The following is a 26,646-nucleotide window of genomic DNA, read 5'->3' on the forward strand; positions in this document are numbered from 1 at the left end:
AACGGTCGATACGTATCAATACAGTAGAGATGTACTTTTTGTATTATTTATTATTTTTTTAACGTATCGGTACGTATCAATATGTATCGTTATGTATCGCCCGATACATATCGATACGTCTCGATACTTAAAAGAACACGTGTTTTTTTTACTGTTTCCAGCATTACACGAACCAGAGACGACTCCAGCGGAAAAAACTCCTGCCCAACCAAGGGAAAAACCCCCAAATCAAGCTTCAAATCCTTTTTTTCGCCCAAATCACTTGAGGGCTTCCATTCCTTGGTGAAAAACGACCCTAAAGAGGTGGAATCACTTCAGTTGCTGCATCCAACTTCCCAAAATCGAAGGTTGAAGGTGTTCTTGAAGGGAAAGGTAGGTTTTTTGAAAAAAAACTTGGTTTTTTGTTTCAAACCTTTGATTTTAGTTCTTTTTTTTTTTTTGCTATGATCCAAACTTCAAAGAGATAGGTTAAACTAAGTTAGTGATGCATTCTTTGTATACATTTGCAAAGCTTTGACTTCAAATGTTTGCATTTTTCACCCAAAACCGAAAATTGTTTCTTAAAAATGATTTTTTTTTTTCTTCCAAAAATTAGACCCTATGCTAATGTATATAATATATGTACTACATTATGTACAGATCTATGATATTCCATGAAGATTATATTTTTACCCTAAAATCTGTATTTTTTTTTATTTTTTTGCTATTTTATAAAATTATAAAATACTTATAAAAATGAAAAAATCATGCATCTTTACTCTTTCATTATAGTTCGATAAAATGTCTCAATTGCTGAAACACATAAGAAGACTTAGATTCATATTATTTGTATGCTAATGTACTATATTATATTTGGATGTCATTTTTTTAATTTTTGAAAAATTAAATAATGTGAAACTAATTGTGGAAAAATAGATAAATATTTAAAGTTTGCGTAATATACTTTGCTAAGTAGATGCAATGCATGAAATGCATCATATAGACATGTACTTTACTTGTATAAATTATTGATGTGTGGATTTTTATATAGTTTAATACTTATATAGTTATCGAATTTTGTTTGGTGTTTAGGACGATGCCACGACAACAAGATATTGGGTGGTCTTATTGTACCTAGTTAAACAACAACAGATTGCATACACAGTGCAACTTCTGTGACACACAACATCTTGGAAGTGGGATAACTCGGCAAAAAGAACACATGACAGGAGGATATGGAAATGTTGCCAAGTATACAAAGTGCCATGTAGAGTTAAGCAGGGCAATGCAAAAACACCTTAGAGATTTTAAAAAAAAAAAAATCCACCCAAGCACATGAGGATGAGGATGTTTTGGTGGAAAATTTGATGGAAGATTTTGAAGCTTATGAAGGATTGAATATGAGTTGGCATATGGACAATCAAGACATGAAGCAAGAGAGGAATAATGGGAGCTCGGCGAGATCTGATCTCGGAGTTTCTCTTGAAATCGAGCGAGACGCACGAGTCCCAAAATGTCAATATCTCGCCGAGATCTCTAAGGTTTGACATAGAAAATGTCCATATAGGTCATTTATATGATTGGATCTCGAGATCTTGCTAGAATTCTTGGTATCGACCGAGATCTCTCGAGATCTCATAGGAAAATGCCATATAGGTCATTTTATGAATTGGAAATTCTTGGTATCACACCTATCTATGCAGGAACCAAGCGACCTTATTTATGCAATATCATTTAAGTAAATGATATCGTATTTCATGTACTTAGATATTATTCATAAATAAGCAAATACCCCTATTTGAATCAATAAAAATAGTTAAAATAAAATTTCAAAGGAAAAAAGTCAATCCCCAATTCAAGAACAAAACTGGAAAGGTGCATTTTCAACTTTCTATCTGTTTTCTCAAATCTAAATTCCATAAATCTTTATGTAAACATTGCTAAAACAAAAGTCTAAATATTTATTTGTTTGATGTCTCGAATGTCAATAAAATATACTTTGTTTTTTGGACATCAAAACTAAAATGAATGAAATATTGACATCAACAAATGTATTTACCGCACTTTTGGTTATTAGCAATGTTTTACCATATTAAGATTTATGGAATTTTTAGATTTGAGAAAAACCCAAGATTAGAAAGTTGGGGGTTGACTTTTTTCCTTTTGGAATTTGATTTTTTAACTATTTTTATTGGATTCAAATAGGGGGTAGTTGCTTATTTATGAATAATATCTTAAATAAATGAAATACAAATACAAAAGCATTTACTTAAATGATATTAGGCATAAATAAGTGTGTTTATCCTGTGTCTGTCCTGGTTTCTAGCATTAGTGTCTGTCCTGCTTTCCTACTAACTGAAACTCCTATTTGGACTTTGTTTTTGCAAAATCTGATAGTATCATTGTGTTTAAATGGCCTAAAATAGGCTGAATACCAAGTTTCAGACCCAAACTAGGTCTAAAACCCACCGAGATGAGGCTTCGAGTCAAGAAAAAAAAAAGTGCACCAACTCGGACAGATCTCGGCCAGATCTCGACTCGACTCGGTTTTTCAAGGGTCTGAGTTGGCACCGAGACCCGAGTTTTCGAACCTTGGCTCGACCCTAACGCCAGGGCCTTGTAGATATTGGTGTTGGCTCCTCTTGTCGTCCATTTGTAGGTAAGGGTAAGGGTAAGGGTAAGGAGCCTCCTGGCCTTAGTAGAGCAACCAGTGTCAAGGAAATATTTGACCGGTACACTAATAGTAGTAAGGGTAAGAGAAAGAAGAACCAAGATATCAGAGACATGGATCCTAACGTCTACAGACCAAGGGATGTTGACCAACAGAGGATTGAAGAAAGCTTTCAACCCAAAACACTTAGTAAGAGGATAGGCAGAGCAATCTCTAGATGGTTCCACAGTTCCATGATTCCACCACATACGACTAAAGATCCCTACTTCAAGGCCATGGTAAAGGAGATTCAAAGGTGTAGGAAAAATGTTAAGCCACCCACACCTTATGAGATTGTTGGGCCTTACTTGGATGATATTGTCCAAGAGGTGCATGAGTATGTTAAGAGGTTCAAGGAGAAGTGGCTATTATATGGAGTGACCATCATGTGTGATGGATGGAGTGGACCAACAAGATTATCCATCATCAATATCCCTATCTATCGTAATGGAAAGACGATCTTCCACAAGTCAGTCAATGCATCTAGTGAAATCAAAGATGCCCATTACTTGTATAACTTAATGGATGAAGTTGTAGAGGAGGTAGGAGAAGAAAATGTTGTCCAGATAGTAGCTAACAATGCAGCAAATTTCAACAACGCTGGTCAGTTGCTTATGTTGAAGAGGCAACATCTATTTTGGACACCATGTGCGGCTCATTGTATAGATTTGATGTTCAAGGATATAGGTGAATTGCCAAAGGTCCAATAGTTGGTTAGTAATGCTAAGAAGATCACCAACTTTATTTATAACCGTAGTTGGGTTTCAGATTGATGAGGAGTCACACAAGAGGGGATTTAGTGAGGCCTACAACCATAAGATTTGTAACAAATTACATTGCAATTGATATCCTGCAAGGTCTGAAATTGGGAGATATGTTCAAGACCTTGTCACCTCCTCAAAGTTCTGGGATCAGATGCGCCGACTTGATATGATTATGCACCCACTCTTTTGTCTGCTTCGAGAGGTTGGTGGGGATAAAGTGCAAACCATGGGTAAGATGATAGGGCTCATGCAAATGGTTAAGAAGAAGATACATGATGATAACCCAACATCAAGCAAGAAGTATTTAAAGATTATAACCGATCGATGGGAAAAGATACTGGTTCAAGATGTTCATTGGGCAGGTAATCTTATAACTCATCCTTATATAGATGACTTTGGTTTCATTTTACACTCTTACTAAGTTACTATTTATTTATTAGTATTCTAGGTTTCTAACCATCAATTACAAACCATGTGTAGCACATTATTTGAATCCGGATATTCAATACAACAATGATTTAGGGTGCAAATCGGATCTATTGAGTGCCCTAAGGAATGTTGTCAACAGCTTGGAGCCAAATGTGGCCAAGGCCACCCTTGCCATGGATGAGGTTAGTAATGCATTAGTTGTATAAAAGATTAAAACCAATAATATGTCAAATAACAGTTTCAGTAGTGATTGGTGAACTAATATTTTAATTTTTAATACCTCTCTAGGTTAAGTATTTTCGGGAGGCTACTCGTGGTTTTGCTGATAGAATGGCTATCCATGTGAGGGGCACACAACGCCCAAGTAAGTTAGGTTTACCTAATTTATTATATTATTTAAAATTTGTTTCAAGGTTTTATCTTTTAATATTTCATTTATTATTGTGCAGCTGATTAGTAGCTCAATTATGGAGATACTAGTGCTCCACACTTAACTTGAATTGCAATTCGAGTGTTATCCCTGACAGCATCCTCTAGTGACTGCGAACATAACTGGAGTACATTCGGGTTGATGCACACCAAACCCCACAATCGGCTCAATTATTCAAAGTTGGAGAAGTTAGTGTATGTCCATTACAACATGAAGCTGAAGCTTAAACATTTAGAGTTGGAAAGAGAAGGGGATGATGTAGATGTCAACCCAATCGACATCAACCACCTACTTGACGATGAAGATCCAGTTAGAGCATGGATAGAGGATATCGATAAGGTATTGGTGATGGATCAATTAAGTGAGGATCCAAACAACCAAACCTGCTCCAGTCATAGAGAACATCATTCGACAGATGGATGATGATGAAACACAGGCACCATCAGAAGATCTTTAATGTTGAAGAGGATGACAATAGCCCTGAAGATGGTTTAATTAGGAGTACGAGGTCAGGTCATCCGTATGAAGGAACTCAACAAGATGTTGATGATGATGATGAAGGCGACGATGGTGATGGTGATGGTGATGGTGATGGGGATGGTGATGATGATGATGGTGGAGGTGGAGGTGGTGGTGTTGCTGCTGCTGCTGCTGCTGCTGATGATGATGTTGATGATGATGATGATGATGAGGATAGTGGTAGTGGTGGTGGCCATAGTGGTAATGATGGTGGTGCTAAAGGTAGTGGTGGTGCTGGTGGTGGTGGCCATGAGGCTTCACAACATTATACTGGGATGCAGTTCACATGTGAGGCAGGATACACACATGCTACCCAAGATACTCATCATGGTGGTCACCATCAGACTTACACTCGGAAGGGCAAGGGAAAGGGCAACGCTGGCGCATTCCCATAAAGGCCACAATCCATATGATAGTGATGTGCTTATGAGTGGCATGGAGTCACTTAGCATTAGTTCTGATCATGCTGGTGCTTCATTAGGCCATGGGCGTTATGCATCAGGTTCTTCTTCGAGCTATGGACATGGGGCTTCTGTAGGGTATGGAAATTATGGATACGGAGAGGCACAACTACAACCTCGTGCTTTCACGACATTAGCCACTCCAGAGCACTACACACAATTCTACTATGAGTGGGAGAGTCACTACCATCAGTATTTCGATTGGGCTCAGTATTGTGCTTATATTCGGTCAGTATACAACATCATCCTAGTCGCTCCTATTCTTGAAGACCCTTATAAACATGACTTTGCTCCACCCCGACATTCTTCATGGCAATGGAGTGACTCTACATGTAAGAAATCTCATCTTTTAATCTCTTATAACAATTTCAAAGTGTCGCACTTGTCTGGTTATTGATTATTCACAATTCTTAATGTATATGCATGATATATGACATAAATTGCTTGTTTATATTGTTTTTTGTATCCAAAAGTGTATTTCCATGTGTATTTTGATCATTTTCATGCGTTTCTGCACCGATCGATATGTATCTCCGATATGATACGATACATCTCTGAAAATCGCCCGGCCGATACGATACCCGATACTGATACTTTAAATCTTGGTTTTGACTGCTGATTGGTTCTATCGTATTGTGGGTATTTGGGGTTGGTTGCTGCTGATCTGAGAGTCAAATCACTCCTGCTGCTAGGCTTTGTTTTTATTTACTACTGCAACATCAGACCACCATATCTCTACAACCAGCCACTAGGATTGTGAGATGTTTGGAGCACAGCATCCCCTTATTGTGGCCTACAATCAATCCAAGTTTGGAGCAATTCTGCCAGCTGAATTTGAAAATATACTCTAAGTTTCTAATTTTGAACTTAGTTTCTATTTCTGTTATCCTGTCCCTAGTTAGTAAACTCGGATTCGGGAATCATTCGGATGAAGAATTATTCGCAATAACGCATTTGGTAAATTTAAAGATTTGGTCAAAAAAGCGGACAAAATAAAATTCGGGTTCGGATTCGGATTCGAGAATTATTCGTTTATAAAAATCAAATTCGGACATTATTTTTAATATTTGTAGTAACTGCCACCTAAGCTGCCACTTGTCAAAAACTCAATAGATCCCAAAAGACCAATAATCTTGTTCTTTTTTAAAAACAGCAAGCTACACTACTTTTGTTATTTAACTTTCCTTTTGATAAGGCTATTTCTGTTAAGAAAATGAGAACAGATGTGTAACCTGTTTATCATAATATATAATTATTGGATCCATGAAGCAGGTAAAGCAAGGCTCATATTAGATATTGCTGGACACTGGACAAGATATTAATGTAGTCCTAGAATAGGAAATAATCCTACTAGGAGCCAGGTAGAATCAAGCTCTGGTTAAGCCTACTGTTTAGGGCTGATTAGGGGCTGTTTTAGGGCAAAATTAGAGTTTAGGATGGGAATTTGGGAATGGGGTTTATAGGGTTTTAATCTGCAGGTTTAGAGGGTCATTATGATATAAAACTATTTGGATTTGGTTAGGTTTCAAAATTCTGCAGATTTAGGGTTAGGGTTTCGGGTTTTGTAATCAAGAAAAACAACTAGAACTAGGGTTAACAGTAGGATTCAGGGGCTGGGGTTTAGGTCGAGTGTTAGGGGGACTTGGGGGAAGGTTCGATCCAATTATGAAGGTAATCTGTCGGCTGAGACAGTCTAGACAGAATTTGGGCCAATTAGGGTTTTAATGGGGAAGAAGAATTTAGGGTTTGTGATGGATGGATGGGATCCAAAGCTGGATCGAGTGGAGGGGACATAGGAAGGGGGCTGTAGCCTGATTTTGATTGTAATCTAATGAGGGAACAGGTCTGGGCAGAGTTCTGACTGGCTAGGGTTTATGGAATACAAATAGAAATAAAAAGAGGATCGAATGGGGAAGGGGAAAGAAGGATAAAACAGAAATTAATAGGTAAACTTACAGCAGATATCCACGGCAGTAAATCTAGCATTGAAGGATAGAACCACCTTCACAAAGAGCCTCCCAGCCGTCACGGCGTAAGAAGTCGCAGGATTCCACCCACCCTTCCACCTTGATGTACCCACAAGGATGCAAACACTCTTGAAGAGCAAGGAGCAAGAGCGTAATGCCAACAGAGAAAACAGGGTTTTTTTCAAATTTCAATTGTGGGGAGCCTCCCACGATCTCTTATATTTATAATAAGGCCATAGGCCAATTCCTACTACAAATTAAATACCTCTCCTTCACAAAAACGTGGAAGGGAGAGGTTGAAGTCTAACTAATTACTTAAAACAGTATAATGACTTAACTACCCCTACTAACTTAAAAATAAAAGAATCTAACTTAGAACAATTAACTTAAGTGAAGATTCCGTACTAGCCAATAGGATATAAGAACCTATTAGCCAATAGGAACATTTCACTTAAATTAGACCCATTGAACCAATTGGATGCAACCAAATCTAAACCGGTTCAATCTAAAAACATAAAAATAACTAAGTATTGGGCTAATCCCGTATGCAACCTAAGTACCCCTAGTTTAGGCTCATTAAAGAGGCCTATTACATAAAAAAACCCTTGGGAACAAAAGCCCAACATGGATATAACCCAACCCTAGGCCTATTTCTAAAGAAATAAGCCATATTTGGTGATCATTCTGCATCAACTCTCCCCAACTTGAAAAAATTCGTCCACGAATTTTGTAGTGATGAGGGGGAATCAACAGGTGACCAGCAGCTTTGACCATCCCCAAACAGAATTCCGGTGAAGCAGAAACATTGGGGATAAAATCTCCAAGGCGTGGAGCTTTCTCTTCGAAGAACCATGGTGGCAGAACAAACTCTATGTGTTCGCTTTCTGAAGCAACAGCAACTCTCAATGTTTCGTCCATAGAGCCTTCAGCGTTAGCAACCTTCGCATCTAATGCATGAGACACAAGCTTCACCTCTTCAAGAACAGCATCTTGAAGGTCATTGCCTTCCTGTGGAGTGTTCCCAACCACCTCTTCATCTTCTGCTGTTTCCACCTTGTCTTCTTTGATTTCTTCGTCATTGACCACTTCAGTAGGGTCTTCTACATGTCGACTGTCCATCTTTGAAGCTATAGGTGTTGTCTCTTTCTTTTCATCACAATTCACTGCCACTTCAGCTTTATCTTCAACTTGTTCTCTCTCAATTTCCTTTGGCAATGTAAATTTGTATTCTCTGTACATGTCTTCTTTGTAATCCTTGTGCCTATCCCTGTCTTCCCTATGCCTTCTATGAGGTTGGTGAACTTGAGACTAGACCTGATATCTGTCCTCATCTAGGGGAATGTTGATGCCCCTATGAGGAGTAACCTGTCGTTGCTCAATCAGGTGCAACCTTGCAGTGATAGTCCTCTGTGTAGCTCTAAAGTCTTCAAACAACGCCTTCTGGTCAGCAGTAAATTTCTGAAACATCTCTACTATTGCTGCCATAGGGTCGAGTGGTTGTGGCAGCATTGGATTGCCATGTTCAGCCATGGCTCTGATACCAAAATAATGTAGTCCTAGAATAGGAAATAATCCTACTAGGTGCCAGGTAGAATCAAGCTCTGGTTAAGCCTGCTGTTTAGGGCTGATTAGGGGCTGTTTTAGGGCAAAATTAGGGTTTATGATGGGAATTTGGGAATGGGGTTTAGAGGGTTTTAATCTGCAGGTTTAGAGGGTCATTATGATATAAAAATATCTGGATTTGGTTAGGTTTCAAAATTCTGCAGATTTAGGGTTAGGGTTTTGGGTTTTGTAATCAAGAAAAACAACTAGAACTAGGGTTAACAGTAGGATTCAGGGGCTGGGGTTTAGGTCGAGTGTTAGGGGGACTTGGGGGAAGGTTCGATCCAATTATGAAGGTAATCTGTCAGCTGAGACAGTCTAGACAGAATTTGGGCCAATTAGGGTTTGAATGGGGAAGAAGAATTTAGGGTTTGTGATGGATGGATGGGATCCAAAGCTGGATCGAGTGGAGGGGACATAGGAAGGGGGTTGTAGCCTGATTTTGATGGTAATCGAATGAGGGAACAAGTCTGGGCAGAGTTCAGACTGGCTAGGGTTTATGGAATACAAATAGAAATAAAAAGAGGATCGAATGGGGAAGGGGAAAGAAGGATAAAACAGAAATTAATTGGTAGCCTTACAGCAGATATCCACGGCAGTAAATCTAGCATTGAAGGATTGAAGGATAGAACCACCTTCACAAAGAGCCTCCCAGCCGTCACGGCGTAAGGAGTCGCAGGATTCCACCCACCCTTCCACCTTGATGTACCCACAAGGATGCAAACACTCTTGAAGAGCAAGGAGCAGCAGCAGCAGTCGGCCAGCAGCAGAAAACAGGGTTTTTTTTCAAATTTCAATTGTGGGGGAGCCTCCCACAATCTCTTATATTTATAATAAGGCCATAGGCCAATTCCTACTACAAATTAAATACCTCTTCTTCACAAAAACGTGGAAGGGAGAGGATGAAGTCTAACTAATTACTTAAAACAGTGTAATGACTTAACTACCCCTACTAACTTAAAAATAAAAGAATCTAACTTAGAACAATTAACTTAAGTGAAGATTCCATACTAGCTAATAGGATATAAGAACCTATTAGCCAATAGGAACATTTCACTTAAATTAGACCCATTGAACCAATTGGATGCAACCAAATCTAAACCAGTTCAATCTAAAAACATAAAAATAACTAAGTATTGGGCTAATCCCGTATGCAACCTAAGTACCCCTAGTTTAGGCTCATTAAAGAGGCCTATTACATAAAAAACCCTTGGGAACAAAAGCCCAACACGGATATAACCCAACCCTAGGCCTATTTCTAAAGAAATAAGCCCTATTTGGTGATCATTCTGCATCAGATATCTATGGATAGTTTAGTGTTGGTCAATGAAAGTAACAGGCTAGAAAAATCAGAGCCAGTATAGGTTGCTTGCTAATAGGTAGAAATTTTTTTTTCCATTTATTATTACTATTAAAGGGGGGGGGGGAAGATAACAGCCAGGAGGCTCGAACTCGAAACCCCCTGGTGAGCATGGACATGAAGCACACCACAGCTCACCAACTGTGCTAGGCAGTTGTTTATAAATATTTTTATTATGGATTTGCAAGGAATCAAACCTTAAACCCCACTGGTAATAGGTAAAAATTGTTAATGGATATTTCCGAAATAACATTTGTTGTATACCTGTGTTAAAGATGTGCCTATCGAGCTCCTAGAGTTAGTGTATCTCGGTTCGGGTACTCCTAGTCCTAATCAAGATACCTAGCTCCTAGGTGTCTCATAATATAGTTTTGTAATTGTTAGTCCTAGTCCTAGTTCTAGTTTGATTTCTGTTATTTTCTATTTCTTGTAATTCTTAGTAGGATTAGGAGTGATTCCTAATTAGATTAGGAGTCTTAAGCTGTAATCTGTTTTCATATATAAGTAAAGGGTTATGAGAGGGGACTGGACAATTCGATTACTTCAATTTCCAGTCCCTTTTTCTCTTCTCCTCTCTCTCGGTCTTGGTTTTCTCAGTGCTTCTACTGTTACAACTTGTATGTGAGAACCCTAACCCTCTTTAAAGAGAGAGAGAGGTTGCTACAATTATGAGGAACAAAGAAATCATCACCTCAATCCCATGATTCCCACCTCCAATTTCACTTTCCATGATTCCCACCTCCAATTTCACTTTCTCTCCTCCCTTCACTGTAAATTCAGAAGACCATTTGTGAATCGCTAGCTCCACTCAACCCTCTGACCCATGAATGCAACTCCAAACAATCAAAGGGCTATATAACTCGAGAGTTATCAAAACTGCAGGTTACTCCGATCCAGCTGCTGCAAACAGGTAGTTCACATTCCAGTTGAGCGGTACTTGAGCCTGCAAAGTGCAGGATATTGTTGATGAAATAGAGCAAAGCACGTTTATCCTCCACCAGACCGGCTATTGCTTGAGAGATAAGTGACCCAAACAAGACAATTAGCAGAGAAAACGGAATGGTTGAATGGTTGAAGACGAAGAGACTTGTTCTCTATTGAGGTCTTCAGTCTTTGACTCTTGAATACGAAGAGGTAAGTCCGTATGAAGTGTGAAAATCGGGAATGGGAAAAAGTATGAAACCTTACCGATTTTTACCCTTTGTATAAGCAAGCCGAATAATTCAGATTTAATTCGGATTCGGCCGAATTTAACGCGCCTCTAAAAATAAATCGAAATAAGCGCGAATTTTTCCGATTCTTTGACATTGATTCGGATTCGGCCGTTAAATTCGAAAAATTTAGTTCGGCCGAATTATTCACGAATAATTCGTTGAATATAACAACTATGATCCTGTCATATCTCAATTTATAGCAATCCATTGAAGCTGATCTTTGGAGGGATGATTCACACTATTGTTCCTTCCAATCGATGAGTTGATATTAATACAGGAAGATGGAAGTCAGAAGTTCCTTCCTTTGTTATTCAGAGGGATCTATTTGTCTCCCTTGATTGGTTGTATTCTCTAGACGAACATTTTGACTAGTATAACCCAACAGATCAGCAAAAGCTTAGGACTGTTTACTCCCAATTGACTAGTTATGCTAAACAATGATGGAAACTCCATGGAGAGAGACTTAGAGCTAGAAGTTGTGAACCTAGAACTTGGGAAGAGATGAAGTACAAGTTGAAGAACAAGTACCAACCGGAACATATTTGTAGAAAGCTCTCACTTCGACAAGATTACCCCCAAAAGCCACTTACACTTGAAGAGAGTGTGAAGCAACTAATGGACCGAATGGTCTCTTGTGAGCAACAGTTTAAAGCCACATTTTCTCTCCACCGCCCTCCACCTCCAACGGATACTACTATGGCAATCGTTGAAGTTTTGAAGATGGAAGAGCAACAAGAGAAGAAACCTCCAATCAATGAACCAGAACATGAAGTTGAGGTAGTGGACAATGTGGAACTTGACACTACAATTGACAAGGTGGTTAAAGAAACCATTGAGGAGTCTGTGAATGACAAGGAAGAACTTAAAGAACTCAAGTTTGAAATAGAGAAGGATGAAGCATCAACTGAACAGATTGAGAAACACCAGGAAGATGAACCAAAAGATCTCCATGTTGCATTGGAGTTTAAAGAGATCGAAGACACAACTGTAGAAGACCACATGGACACGACGGATGATATTGAAGTTGATCACATAGTGTCACATCCCCATCCCCACAAGGGATAAAATACTAATAAACTTGGGGTATGATTAGGACGACATGTGTCATCCTACAACATCACCAGGATCTCAAATGCAGTGGCTTGAATCACAATCAAACTAACATATAAAGCTCATAAATATCAGAGTGCGGAACAAAGAAATATTACTGTTGGAAACTAGGGGTACTTTAGTTCTAGTTTGTGGGTTTTTCCACTATAATTTATTTCTCCAGTCCTTATTTGTAATTCTATAACAAGTAAGGGGTTAGGAGTAATTTCATTAAACTCCTAACCACTCTTTGTTATAAAATTAGAAGGCACTAGGTTAGGTCAGCCCCCCATTTTATCAACGGTTTAACCTAACCCTTGCTTTAGCCGACACTGATGCTGCCATTTCGAAATCAAGGAATATGGTTACGACTACCTGCGAGAGAACTATTCTATTCTCTCGCAGGCTGCTCTTCCTCTTGCTTGCGGCATCTCTTCTTCTCTTCACTTGTTCTTCTTCTTCTCTCTTCTTCTCCTACTTTTGGTTTGATCAGTCAGATTCTGGTTTGCAACATGGTATCAGAGCTGTACTAATCAAACCAAGGGTTTATTCAATTCTCTCTGCTGAATACAACTATCGGTTTCTAGATTTGGGTGGTGTGCAGCCATCAGTTGCTGCTTCTTGTGTTTATGGATTAGAGACTCCTTCCTTCATGAATAGGAGTGCTGTTATTGATGGTGGTTGAATGCTGCTTGCTGGTGTGAAGATTTCCCTGGGAGATCAATTTTTTTTTTTGTGAAGATCAAAACTCTGGTGTGCTCTGTTTTTTTTTTTTTCAGAAATCAATGAAGACTGTGGATCTGCTTGCAGCCTTGGTTGTATGAAGACTTAATCAGATTGACTGATTGGTTTACAGTTTTTTTTTCTTGGTTGAAGGCCTGATAAATCAGACGATATTCTCCTTCCTTTTTCTCTCTTTTTGAAGAAGTCAATTTCACTCAGATTTTCTTAGTTCCTGGCTATCGAATTCTGTTACTGAAGCAAATCGATGGCTGCTGTTGAGGCTGTGCTCCTGGAATAATATTATACTGCTGCTGGAGCTTATTTTGTCTAGAATTTCTAGTGGAGTTTATGCAATCAACTTTCATCCAGGTGTTATCTTCTCTTAGTACAATTTATTTTTACTAAAAAAATTAAAAGAAATCAATTTTGTCTGGTTTTTTGGTTGCTGGTTCATTGTTCCTGCTACGCTTGGTTCCTTTTTGATATTGTTGCTACTGTATATGCCTTATGGGTGACAATAAGTCTGTCTCCTCTACTTCTACTGCCCCATCTCCCACTGACAATGTGAATATGAGAAAACATGAAGATAAAAATGCATTTTTATCCCCTGGACATGTTGGCATGTGAAGTGGAAGTGTGGAACTCACTATGGCCACCATCTTAGTTCCCACATGTAAAGCACATACCTACATATACATATCATAAAAGGGGGAGGAAAAAAAAAAAAGGAATGTAAAAAAGGATGTTGGTAAAAGGATGTACCAGGAAAGCTTCCCCTGCAGACAACCGACTCATCATAAAAACAGTCGACCAGACAGTACATGCCACCTCAGGAAAGGCAGCAGCATCGTTCAAAGAAATACCTGGTGGAACAGGAAGAACTTGCCCACAAGGTACAGCTACTTTTTCCGCATAGCCTCCTCCACTAAGAAGAGCACATACCTGAGCAATATATTTCATGAATCACCACAAAGCCAACATGATGAACGCAGTCCGCATTTTAATACAAGTTAAAAGTACCATAGACGTTCGAAACATAAGATGGGGCAAGACTGAGGACTTCAAGATTAATTTGGTTGATTGCTCATCGCATCCTCCGGGTTACAGGTAAAACATGAACAGACGTGAACTAAGTCTTATAAGTTGAACCATGAAAGACTCATGGTTCCTCTCTCTTATCCCTTTGGATATCACGTTCTTTTTTTCTTTATCTTTTTTTTTTTTGTTTGGTCAGAGGGAGATCACATCCAATTCTATTGAAAACTGACTAGATATTTGTGTGATACTGGAACTTTCTTTGGGATTCATAGGCAAATCCAACAACTGAATAACGCAGCTTCTCCAATGAACAAAATTAAGATAGAATTCAAAGAACGCCTCAACTCGCAAAGAGAACAAAAAAAAAATGAGAACAAGAATAGGGAACAAAAAATCCAAATGTGACAACAGTGCTGAACGAATTCAAAAAACCTGATCACCGATTTTCCACCGAGTAACGTTCTTCCCGACAGCTTCGACGATTCCGGAACACTCAAGACCGGGATAAAGACTTGCTCCTTTGGGAGGAGGATACGATCCTTTCCTTTGAAGGGTATCAGCTCTGTTAAGTGCGGTGGCCTCCATCTTTATCAACACCTCGTCATCTCCGATTTTAGGGGTTTCAACTTCTTGCAGCTTAAGAACTTCTGGACCGCCAAAGCTCGTTATTACTACGGCTTTCATCTTAACCAGAAATATCACCTGAGAACAGCACAAGGCTGCAATCTTTCTACCTGAAAACTTTTCCGGCAAATATCACCTTGGAAAAACAATAAGTGTTTTCCTTCCCAAACCGGGGGGGCGAGCAAAGTTTCTTAACTAAAGGGTACACTGATTCAATAAGAACGCGACTCAGGTTGGACCAATCATCACATCAGTAAGGTCGGGATCACTGAGGACATTTACGTCAATCGAGAAGGAGATGGAAATTGAATTTTATTTTTTGGTAAAGAGATGGAAATGGAATTGAGTTAAGTCTACACCAGACAATTGAGGCCGTGCCGTGACAGTTTTAAAATTTCGCAAGACTATGGATGGTATTTTCAAACTATTACTATATGTTTGGAAGCCAAAAACAGAAAAAAACAAAGTTAATTCATGATGATACCATAATTGGAAAATCAGGTTTTTTGATTCAACTTGCTTTTCTCAAAACCTGGTCAAGCCAAGTCATGTCAAAATACATAATGAGAATGACCTTGACTTCTTATATAGTTAATTATATGATAACTCATTTTAAATTTTAAATACTATCTAAAATCCAACGCTCCTCTACAAGTCTGCATTCAATTTTATCAATTCAAGTCTCACACATGAGAAATTGAAATAGGCTTAATCATTCTTTACCCAAAAAAAAAAAATAAGAGAACTAGCTTAACGTGCTATCTTTTGAAGTCCACGAATACTTCATAGCTTTAAATCAAATATATATTGAATATTTTAATTGTCCTTCATTTCATTTCCTAAAAATCTACTAGTCAAAAATCTGAAAACATGCAGTTCATGCTCTCAACCATAGATGCTCCCTCAATGTCTCTATTTGTCTATCTCACGATTCCTAATGGCCAACGCTAATGCTAGCAGATGCAAAGACTCATGGAGAGACTTAGAGAAAGGATTTAAGGAAGAAGATGATAGAGGGAGAAAGATGGACGGGAAGAGGGAGAGATTCACAAGATGACTGGAGAACGATTAGGTTGTTTTTCTATTATTCTTTATGGGTGCTTAGGTGAAGCAGGACTTGTGGCCAAAGATCAACAACGATGGCGTCTTCAATGACATATAAGATGATAAAATCAACCGCCATGAGAGCCATCAACAAGGCTTTGTACTTTGTAGCTGAAACACCCCCATTCTATTCTTTTATCTTACTTATTTTTGGTTTTGATTCTGAGACAGTGAGAGAGAAGAAAAAGAAGAAGAAGAACAGCAACGCTTCATAGAGCAATCTGAGCAAGTTAGGTTCAATGAGGATTTATGAACTAGTTTTTGTGAGAGAAGTTAAAGATTAACTAAGCTCGGTCGAGTTTATTGGACTCAATAAAAAACACCGAGTCACAAGCGATTCAAACAGACGCGAACCGAGTCTGGTCATTTTTTGGATTGAACGAGTCTACATGACTCATGACCAGGTTTTCCCATTTTTTGACTCGACTCGGATGACTTGCCCGAGTCAAAACCTGATTTTCTAACTATGGATGATACAATGATTGATTTATGTGTCTATCTCTTTCTTCAAGTTCAAAAATTTTTGAATTTTTTTTTCTTAGCATCCAAACATAGCCTAGTTAAGGGTGTTAAACTTGGCAAATGGTACGGTATAGTTCAATTCGGTTCATGGTGTCACACCCAAAAACCTATTATCATAAAAAAAAATATGACAAGTAATTATTTAATGTAAAGGTATAAACAATTATTTAATATTAATATATTTATCTTTTTTATTTTGAATGATTGCTTTTAGAAAAACATAAACAATTTCATCAATGTGAGATGAGCCCACGAGGATGTCAAAAATTTAATCCAGGAAAGTATTATTTATTTAATATGTAAATCAAAATGTAATCTAGTTTAAATGGTTAAAACCAAAATCGAATCGTTTATTAAATAATCTCATTTTTTAAACCAAAATCGAATAATTTATTAAATAGTTTCCACGGTTCTAATGTATAACAGCTCAGTTTGATTTCGATAAACAATTTCGATTTAGTTTTGAAACCCTTATCTTTAGTTATTACAAATAGGATGGGAATATTATTAGAGAGAGAGAGAGAGAGAGAGAGAGAGAGAGAGAGAGAGAGAAGGAAAATAAGATACAGAAAGACAACTTTGACCAACTGTAGATTGATGCTTACTGTGAGGACAACGACCACATTGGAGGGGGAACACCACGCGGGCTCCAGCTCATCACCCTCTTAGGTTTTGTGTTTGGGGGGAAAGATGATGGAATGTGATGTACGTCATGAAGTAACCACCTAGATGAGGGTCTAGGATCCAAAAATTACAATATAATGACTTCTATGCAACGCTCTTTTGAGGACAAATGGTCAGTTTGTCTGGGTATGGGTCAAGTTACAGTCCGAGGAAGGTATTAGGCACCCCAAGTCTACCCGGACTTGCCGGTCTTTCTATTGCTAGGCATAACATTAATGAATAACATGCTTTGGAGAAATGTAAAATACATGTAAAATTGTAAGAAAGTAAAATTCAAGAGAAGTAGAGAGACACATACCCGGAGGTTCGACTGCTAGGCAAAGGTTAGTATATGGGAATGTAAAAATAAAAAATCCTAAATGACTTGAGCATGATTAACACTAACCTAGGCATGACAGAATGAGGAAAATTCATAAATTCATAAGAAAGCATAAAAGTGCATATGCATGGCATGCGAGGAAATTAAGAACGAATGCATGAAGGAGTCTTGGACTACAAGGGATCGGGATCATGTGAAGAACTTCTGAACCGCCAAAGCTCGTTATTACTATGGCTTTCATCTTAACCAGAAATATCACCTGAGAACAGCACAAGGCTACAATCTTTCTACCTAAAAACTTTTCCGAAAATTATCACCTTGTTAAAAAAAAAAGTGTTTTCCTTCCCAAATCAGGGGCGAGCAAAGTTTCTTAACTAAAGGGTGCAGTGATTCAGTAAGAACGAGACTCAGGTGGGACCAACCATCACATCAGTAAGATAGGGATCACTAAGGACATTTACGTCAATCGAGAAGGAGATGGAAATGGAATTGGGTTAAGTCTAAACCAAACAGTTGAGGCCGTGCCGTGGTAGTTTTAAAATTTACTGAGAATATGGATGGTATTTTCAAACTATTAATAGGCTATGTTTGAAAGCGAAGAACAGAAAAAAAAAAAAAAAAAAAAAAAAAAAAAAAAAAAAAGTATATAATGAGATAAAATTCATGATGATACCATAGTTGAAAAATCAGGTTTTTTGACTCGACTTGCTTTTTTCAAAACTTGGTCAAATTGAGTCGTGTCAAAATACACAATGAGAATGACCTTGACTTCTTATATAGTTAATTATATGATAATCCATTTTAAATTTTAAATACTATCCAAAATCCAACGCTCCTCTACAAGTTTGCATTCAATTTTTTCAATTCAAGTCTCACACACGAGAAATTGAATAGGCTTAATCGTTCTTTACCAAAAAAAAATAAATAAATAAGAGAACTGGCTTAACGTGCTATCTTTTGAAGTCCACGAATACTTCATAGCTTTAAATCAAATATATATTGAATATTTTAATTGTCCTTCATTTCATTTCCCAAAAATCTACTAGCCAAAAATCTGAAAACATACAGTTCATGCTTTCAGCCATAGATGGTCCCTCAATGTCTCTATTTGTCTATCTCACGATTCCTAATGGCCAACGCTAACGCTAGCAGATGCAAAGACTCATGGAGAGACTCAGAGAAAGGATTTAAGGAAGAAGACAATAGAGGGAGAAAGATGGAGGGGAAGAGGGAGAGATTCACAAGATGACTGGAGAACCATTAGGTTGTTTTTCTGTTATTCTTTATGGGTGCTTAGGTGAAGCCGGACTTGGGGCCAAAGATCAACAACGATGGCGTCTTCAATGACATATAAGATGATAAAAACGACCGCTATGAGAGCCATCAACAAGGCTTTGTACTTTGTAGCTGAAACACCCCCATTCTATTCTTTCATCTTACTTATTTTTGGTTTTGATTCTGAGACAGTGAGAGAGTGAGAGAGAAGAAAAAGAAGAAGAACAACAACAACGGTTCACAGAGCAATCTGAGCAAGTTAGGTTCAATGAGGATCTATGAACTAGTTTTTGTGAGAGAAGTTAAAGATTAACTAAACTTGGTCGAGTTTATTTGACTCGGTAAAAAACACCGAGTCACAAGCGATTCAGACAGACGCGGACCGAGTTTGGTCATTTTTTAGATTGAACGAGTCTACATGACTCATGACCAGGTTTTCCCATTTTTTGACTCGACTCGGGTGACTTGCCCGAGTCAAAACCTGGTTTTCCAACTATGGATGATACAATGATTGATTTATGTGTCTATCTCTTTATTCAAGTTCAAAAATTTTTGAATTTTTTTTCTTAGCATCCAAACATAGCCTAGTTAAGGGTGTTGAACTTGGCAAATGGTTCGGTACAATTCAATTCGGTTCATGGTGTCACACCCAAAAACCTATTATCATAAAAAAAATATTACAAGTAATTATTTAATGTAAAGGTATAAACAATTATTTAATATTAATATATTTATCTTTTTTATTTTGAATGATTGCTTTCAGAAAAACATAAACAATTTCATCAATGTGAGATGAGCCCACAAGGATGTCGAAAATTTAATTCAGGAAAGTATTATTTATTTAATATGTAAATCAAAATGTAATCTAGTTTAAATGGTTAAAACCAAAATCGAATCGTTTATTAAATAATCTCATTTTTTAAACCAAAATCGATTAATTTATTAAATAGTTTCCACGGTTCTAACTCAGTTTGATTTTGATAAACAATTTCGATTTAGTTTTGAGACCCTTATCTTTAGTTATTACAAATAGGATGGGAATATTATTAGAGATAGAGAGAGAGAGAGAGAGAGAGAGAAGGAAAATAAGATACTGAAAGACAACTTTGACCAACTGTAGATTGATGCTTACTGTGAGGAAAATGACCAAATTGGCGGGGGACCACCACGTGGGCTCTAGCTCATCACCCTCTCCTGGGTTTTGTGTTTGAGGGGGAAGATGATGGAATGTGATGTACGTCATGAAGTCGCCGCCTAGATGAGGGTCTAAGATCCAAAAATTATAATGTAATGACTTCCATGCAACACTCTTTTGAGGACAAATGGTCTGTTGGTCTGGATACGGGTCCAGTTATAGTCCGGGGAAGGTATTAGGTACCCCAGTCTGCCTGGACTTGCCGGTCTTTCTATTGCTAGGAATAACATGAATGAATAACATGCTTTGGAGAAATGTATAATACATGTAAAATCGTAAGAAAGTAAATTTCAAGAGAAGTAGAGAGATACATACCAGAGGTTTGGTTGCTAGGCAAAGGTTAGTATATGGGAATGTAAAAATAAAGAGTCCTAAATGACTTGAGCATGATTAACACTAATCTAGGCATGACAGAATGATGACAATTCATATATTCATAAGAAAGCATGAAAGTACATATGCATGGCATGTAAGGAAATTAAGAACGAATGCATGAAGGAGTCTTGGACTACGGGGGATCGGGAACATTTGAAGATGCATCCATGGAAATGAGATCTTTGCCATGTGAAAGAAGAACAAAAATAAATATGAAGGGAAGGAAGAAGAAAAGCGTGGCCACCATCTACAGAGATGGGACCAAACCCCTTCAGGAGATACAAAACAACAATTATGAAGTTAAGTACAAGAATTAATTGAAGTGTAAGAGAAAGGGTCTCCTACCTAGTGAGAAGACAAACAAAATCGGAGATGTAGAGTTCTCTATTATAGCTCAAGAGATTTGTACGTCGCCACTTGAAAGGCTTCTCATCTCTTTGTACTTGAGTGCTTTGTTGTCAAGCCAAGATTTCCGGATTGGTGTCTCCAAGTTTCAAATGGGATTGTTGTACCAAGGGGTGAGGGGGGTGGTCGGAATGTAAGCTAAGTGTGGGTGTTAAGTATGGAGGCAAGGGGTGTCTTAATGCACTGAGGACCAAAGATTTGCCAAGTCACCCTCCTCAACGTGAGAGGGGGTATTTATAGATTTAGAGGTGTGTGTATACTCCTAAATTTGTGTAGGTATAGCTGGATTAATCCGGATCATCCGAAAGGAGGGTCTTAGCATCAACGATGGGTGTAAAGTCAAGGTAAGGACCAATGGATGGGTGGCCAGTATTTAATTACCTTAAGAAACATTTCTTAAGGCCTAAGGGAGCTAAGATTGGGATCCCATGTGCCAAAAATAGGTTGGGACGTGAAAGGAATCAGAATCGAAGCAAAATATGGCAAGTTTGGGTTTCTCGAGTTTGCATATATTCGACAGTGAAATTGTCCGATTCGACATCAAAATAAGGTACAATCGACATTGAGTGGCTATCGATGAACAGGACTCGACATCGAAGGTTGGTATTTGAGTGTCGATTGCTATTAACTGAATGTCGAAGTGAGATAGACAATAAAAATACACTATTCGACAGTGAGAGGGTATGGCTCGATGTTGATGGTTGGTGGGTTCAATGTCAACTAGGGGCCTTGAGTGTCGAACCATGTTCCAAGGTCGACAGACATGGTTTGGACTATTTAGGCCAAGTTTTGGACTGGGCCAGGCTGGTTCCAAGGGGTCTGGGTCAAGGCTAGCCTTTCCAGGGTTCTTGAAGGGCTTAGAGGCACTGGTTCTAGCTCTGACAAGGGGAAAGAGCGATTGGTGTATGGATTCGGGCAATGCACACTGACACTACATCCATAAATACACCGGCTCTAGGCCTTGGTGGATACTCATCATCATTACGGGAAACCTCTGGGGAAAAAAGACAAATTGAGGTGTCTACACTTACCTAACTATGTTTGGTTCACCTTCAACACCAAATTTGAGTAACAAACAGAGTTGCGAATTGGCTTGATTCTAATGCTTATGTATCTCGTCATTACCTAAATAAAAGTATGTCTCTTTTTTTTGCCCAAAAAGAAAAAATCATTTAAAATTAAATAGAACAAAATAGATGCATGTCTCGTGTAGTGGATGGCAATTGGCACGTGGCTTATTCACAAAACAAATCTGGACCCTTACAAAAAAAAAAAAAAAAACAAATTTGGACCATTAAACGGGAAGATACTATCATTTTATTGTTTAAGACTTTAAGTGTTAAATGAGGCCCGGTTTCTTGAACGCCCACGTAAGAAGGTATTTTTGAGTGGCCCAACTATACATAATGTGGTGATAAAGTTGGTTTTATAGATAGGTAGATTTTAAAGTCCTCTACTCACATATCAAATTTTAGCCAACATAGAATTTGTCAAGTAACAAAACAAAGCTTTGAAAAATCAAGACTATAGGACAAGGACAATTCATAACTTGTGTTGGCAAAGGTACAACCTATCCTATAACTCGTCTTGCACTCATTCCGTCGCGATTCATAGTGAAGGAGAAACTTATGTTGGATTCAGGACAACTTATCCTATAACCTATGCTGGATCCCTCACTCAAACAGGGGTCCCTCAATTCATGGCCCTCTCCATTGAGTGCAAGTTGTAGACTCAACCCTACTAATGCATAGTAATGGGGGGGAGTATATTAGATGAGCAATTCAAAGGTCATTATGCCACATTAAATTTGAGGCCCTAATTCAATTTTATGGCTTACCTTGTATAGTACATTTAGTTGTATTTATTATGATCCAGAATCATCCAAATATTTGTATTTTTTCATCATTTTTCTTTGATTTATTTTGGCCCTTCATAAAATAAGATTGGATTCAAACTTGATAAATAAGTAAGAGGCGCTGTTCTCTGTGCCCAGGCACATGGGTAGGCTGGTCATTGCGCCCACCCCCATGTGCCTGGGCGCAGCTTGCGCTATGGCACGGAGAACATTCTCCTAATAAGTAAAGTTCGAACTACTTCACTTTAAATTTGGGCCCCAACCCACCACATGGCATGTACGATTGGTGGAAGTCACTTTGTTGGACTTGCACCCGCTTACCATATCAAAGGGAAAATGAGGATAATGTGTCACGTCCCTATCCCACTAAGGAATATAATATAATAAAAAGGGTGTGACTAGGACGACACACGTCATCCTAATAAGCAACCAGGATCACAGATATAGTGTCCCAATCCACAGTCATAAATTAATATTACAACATAGTAATATCAGAGTACGGAGAAAAGGAAATAGGACATTTCACATTGATCAGAATATAAGCGGAAGCATTTGTAATAGTAGTTACAGTATGTTCAACTCCGAGGTCTGAACCTCGAGACCAACAAGATAAGAATCACCTGCAATAGCATCTAGAAGAGTCTGCACAAATCCACAGAGCTAGTGAGGAGATGGGGATACACATACACACAACAACAACAAATAGTCCATGGTGCATGAAATTATTAACATTTTGCCACCTATCACACAATCCTAAGTCAAAGAGTATATGCTATTGCAATAACTCGGGAGACACTGTGGGTCCTTCTATTCTCACCACAGGGAAACCTCAATTATTATCATGGGGCCCGCGTCGACTATAGCCTCATACCACCCAGAGGCAGATCCCGATAACCAATGACTACCCCTAGCCTAGCCTCTTACACTCTCCACAGGCGACAAGTGCCCTAGTTACCCAATACCTAAACCCCTGTTGGTAAGGGTCGTAGCATAGGGAATGAAACCTAACCACAGATATACTACATGAATCCTATCGTGTCGAGAGGTATTGTGGGTGTCTCAATGTCTCATACCATCTAACACCTGGGTTCCAGCACAACACAGCGCATACAGACAAGAATGACATGCAATTACAATTTCACATAATCCTCGGGTTCTGATACCGGTATTTCCCGACACCGTAACCCAATGCAATCCATGACATCATCTCATCAATCAAGTAAGAATAAAATGCAAATATGCAATCATGCTTGTAATGATTCACGTAGCATGATACATGTATAAATAATAATAAGTAAACCCAAACAGCCACCTTAACCACTCACCAATAATCAGTGTATAATTTATTGTGTTTGATAAGGGTCGCCTTAGTACACGTTCCCCCGTACTAGTTAGATAGCCTAGGGATGCATGAACATAGTGTTAGAAGAGGTAGATGGGTCCCACAAAGAGCCCCCAAGTGTTACTGGTCAGTAAAGCCTAAAAGAGTTCAAACGGATTCTCAAATGTAACCCACCTCTGTGAATCCGTTGGTGAATCCGTTCTCAGTTAAGAAGCAGAAGTTGCCATTTTTTGAACGAAACCTCGAACGAAGACAGACTAGTGGGACATCGTGGATCTGTTCAAGCTAAATATCCAATTTTAACCCATTTAAACTGAACGAATTCTTGAACGGAGGCCCGATACTTGGGTCCGATCGTGAATCCGTTCGAGGCAGAATAGGTATTCCTTAAGTTATCGATTTCCAACCTAATCCCTTATGTGTCTTATGGTTTTAGGACTTAAAGAGGGTCATCACCAAGTCCATTAAGGTCACAAGGACCTAACCTAAGTTTTGGTCTTAGGGATTCAAGAGTTGGATCCTTCTAGGATCAATTGCATAGGGTTAGGTTATGAGGTTTTAGAACAACAATTAAGATTATTTAATGAGAGTCTTTAGGTTGTAATAAGGGGAGGGTAAAGTCCATTAGTGAACTCATAAACCTCCAAGGTCAAACCTTAGGTTCAAGTGGAACCCTGACCTATAACCGGTCCATGGGAGGGTTCCTAAAATGGTTTAGGAAGAGGGGAGAGAGAAACAATAGATTGTACTTTGTTAGGAAGAGGGGAGAGAGAGAGAGAGAGAGAGAGAATAGGTTGTACTTAGTAGGTCAATTGGCCCTCCAATGGATGAGCTCCACCACAAGCCCTCCACTAGCACCTTTATTCCCTTTCCTTCTCTTCTTCTCATGTCCATCTTGCTTCCATAGTCCTTGGGTTGGTTGGAGCATTGAATGAGCCAATAAATGGCTAAGGGGTGTTATTTATAGTAAATGGCCCACCTAGGGCCTGTTTGGATTGAGTCCTAAGTCCATAACTCATTTTAGATACAAAGTAAGCCTTGTGGGCCCACATACAAGGTCCAACAATAAAGGGAGGTTAAGGATGGGGTCCACCATGTCTGGGGACATAGCAATCAGGTCCGAGACACGGGTACGTAGGTCCCACATAAGCAAACAACATACAAACATAGAATAGTACGAACGGATTCTCGAATGGACTCACTAGCAGTGGGTCCTTTTAGCTAAAAAGGCTGAAGAATCAAAGAAAGGTCTCCGAGCCTTGGCCTGTACTTCAAGGCAAGGTTCTAAAACTCGCATTTTGACTAGGTTTCGACTAGCCAGAAAAATGAGTTCGTCTCGGTTTCGACCATATAACGGTCGAAACTTGGGACTTTCTCGAGGCTAACTTGGACCTTGGTTTTGAGGCCCAGAAGTTATGTTTTTTGCCCTGATTCTTATTGTGCTGCCTATTTTTGACATTTTAAACTCAATCTATGCATTAGTTTCACATAGAGAACACTAAAAATATTACTTGTGGTTTTGATCCAAGTTTGATACTATATATTGTTCTTGGACATGGTATCAAATGAGGTTTGACTGAAACATAATTCTTCAATATAAATGAGATTTAAGCAATTTTGGATTTGTTAGAAAGCTTTGTTTAGTTAGTTTTCCAATAAGTCCAAGATTGCTTAAATATGATTTATATTGAAGGAGTTATGTACCGATCAAACTTAATTTCGCGAATACTTTCAAAATCGCTTTGAATGAAAAAAAAAAATTTGGACACCAAAACAAATGAATATTTTACCGCAAGTTTGGTTTTTAGCAATGTTTTACTTTATTAAGATTTACAGAACTTTTAGATTTGAGAAAAACCCCGGCATTAGAAAGTTGAAAATTGCACCTATCGTCGAAAGTCCAGTTTTTGTTCTTGAACTAGGGGGTTTACTTTTTTTCCTTTTGGAATTTGATTTTTTAATTATTTTTATTGGATTCAAATAGGGAGGTATTTGCTTATTTGTGAATAATATCTTAACTAAATGAAATATTTACTTAAATGATATTAGGCATAACTAAGTGTCTGTCCTGGTTTCTTGCAGTTTCTGGCATAAATGCTAAGTATCGGTCCTAGTTTCTGACCTGGTTTCTGGCATAAATACTTGTTTATCCTAGTTTCGAGCCATGTTCCCCCTAGTTTCGATGGGCATATGTGTCGAAACCACCGAAATATGATCGAAACCTGATCGAATCTAGGGATTGTATAGAATCCTGCTTCAACTCGTCTCGAAAACCTAGGAAATCGAGTTAACTCGGTGATCTTGATATTTTTTGGTTGAGTTTTTGTTCCATGCTTAAAGGTCATGGAGGGGAGGATGTACAAGTATAAATAAGGTTGGTAACTTACCCCTCGACCGTCACGGTGTGTCCTACGTGATCCCGAAGAGTTTGCTCATTTCTACACTGACTTCACTAGGGCACGAAGTGTCTAGGTGGTATGACACAGAGTGTGCCTTCTGATACTCCTCGCTCTTGGGACTCGTTCTAGGAGGAAAGTTCGTGAAGTCATCCTCAATGAATTTTCCCCACTCTCGATTGAGGAATCTGTCCTCGACAGTCAGCTCCGTAAACTGGTCAATGATCTTATGGGTTGGCTTGATGACCAAGGAGAACCGTTCATC

At 38.5% G+C, this 26,646-nt stretch overlaps 1 protein-coding gene across 1 annotated transcript in view; it reads right to left on the reverse strand.

Annotated features, from left to right (window-relative positions):
• The window catches only part of LOC122649000 (quinone oxidoreductase PIG3-like), a 31,881-nt gene extending 16,812 nt beyond the window's left edge, over positions 1-15,069 (reverse strand). Inside the window, exons 1-2 of the mRNA XM_043842342.1 lie at positions 14,718-15,069; positions 14,010-14,189 (exon numbers count right to left, since the gene is read on the reverse strand). Coding sequence (XP_043698277.1) covers positions 14,010-14,189; positions 14,718-14,969 — 432 coding nt within the window. The 5' untranslated portion in view covers positions 14,970-15,069. The remainder of the gene's footprint in view (positions 1-14,009; positions 14,190-14,717) is intronic.
• Positions 15,070-26,646: the final 11,577 nt, after the last annotated feature.

Source organism: Telopea speciosissima, chromosome 1, assembly GCF_018873765.1.
Source record: "Telopea speciosissima isolate NSW1024214 ecotype Mountain lineage chromosome 1, Tspe_v1, whole genome shotgun sequence".
Classification (NCBI taxonomy): domain Eukaryota; kingdom Viridiplantae; phylum Streptophyta; class Magnoliopsida; order Proteales; family Proteaceae; genus Telopea; species Telopea speciosissima.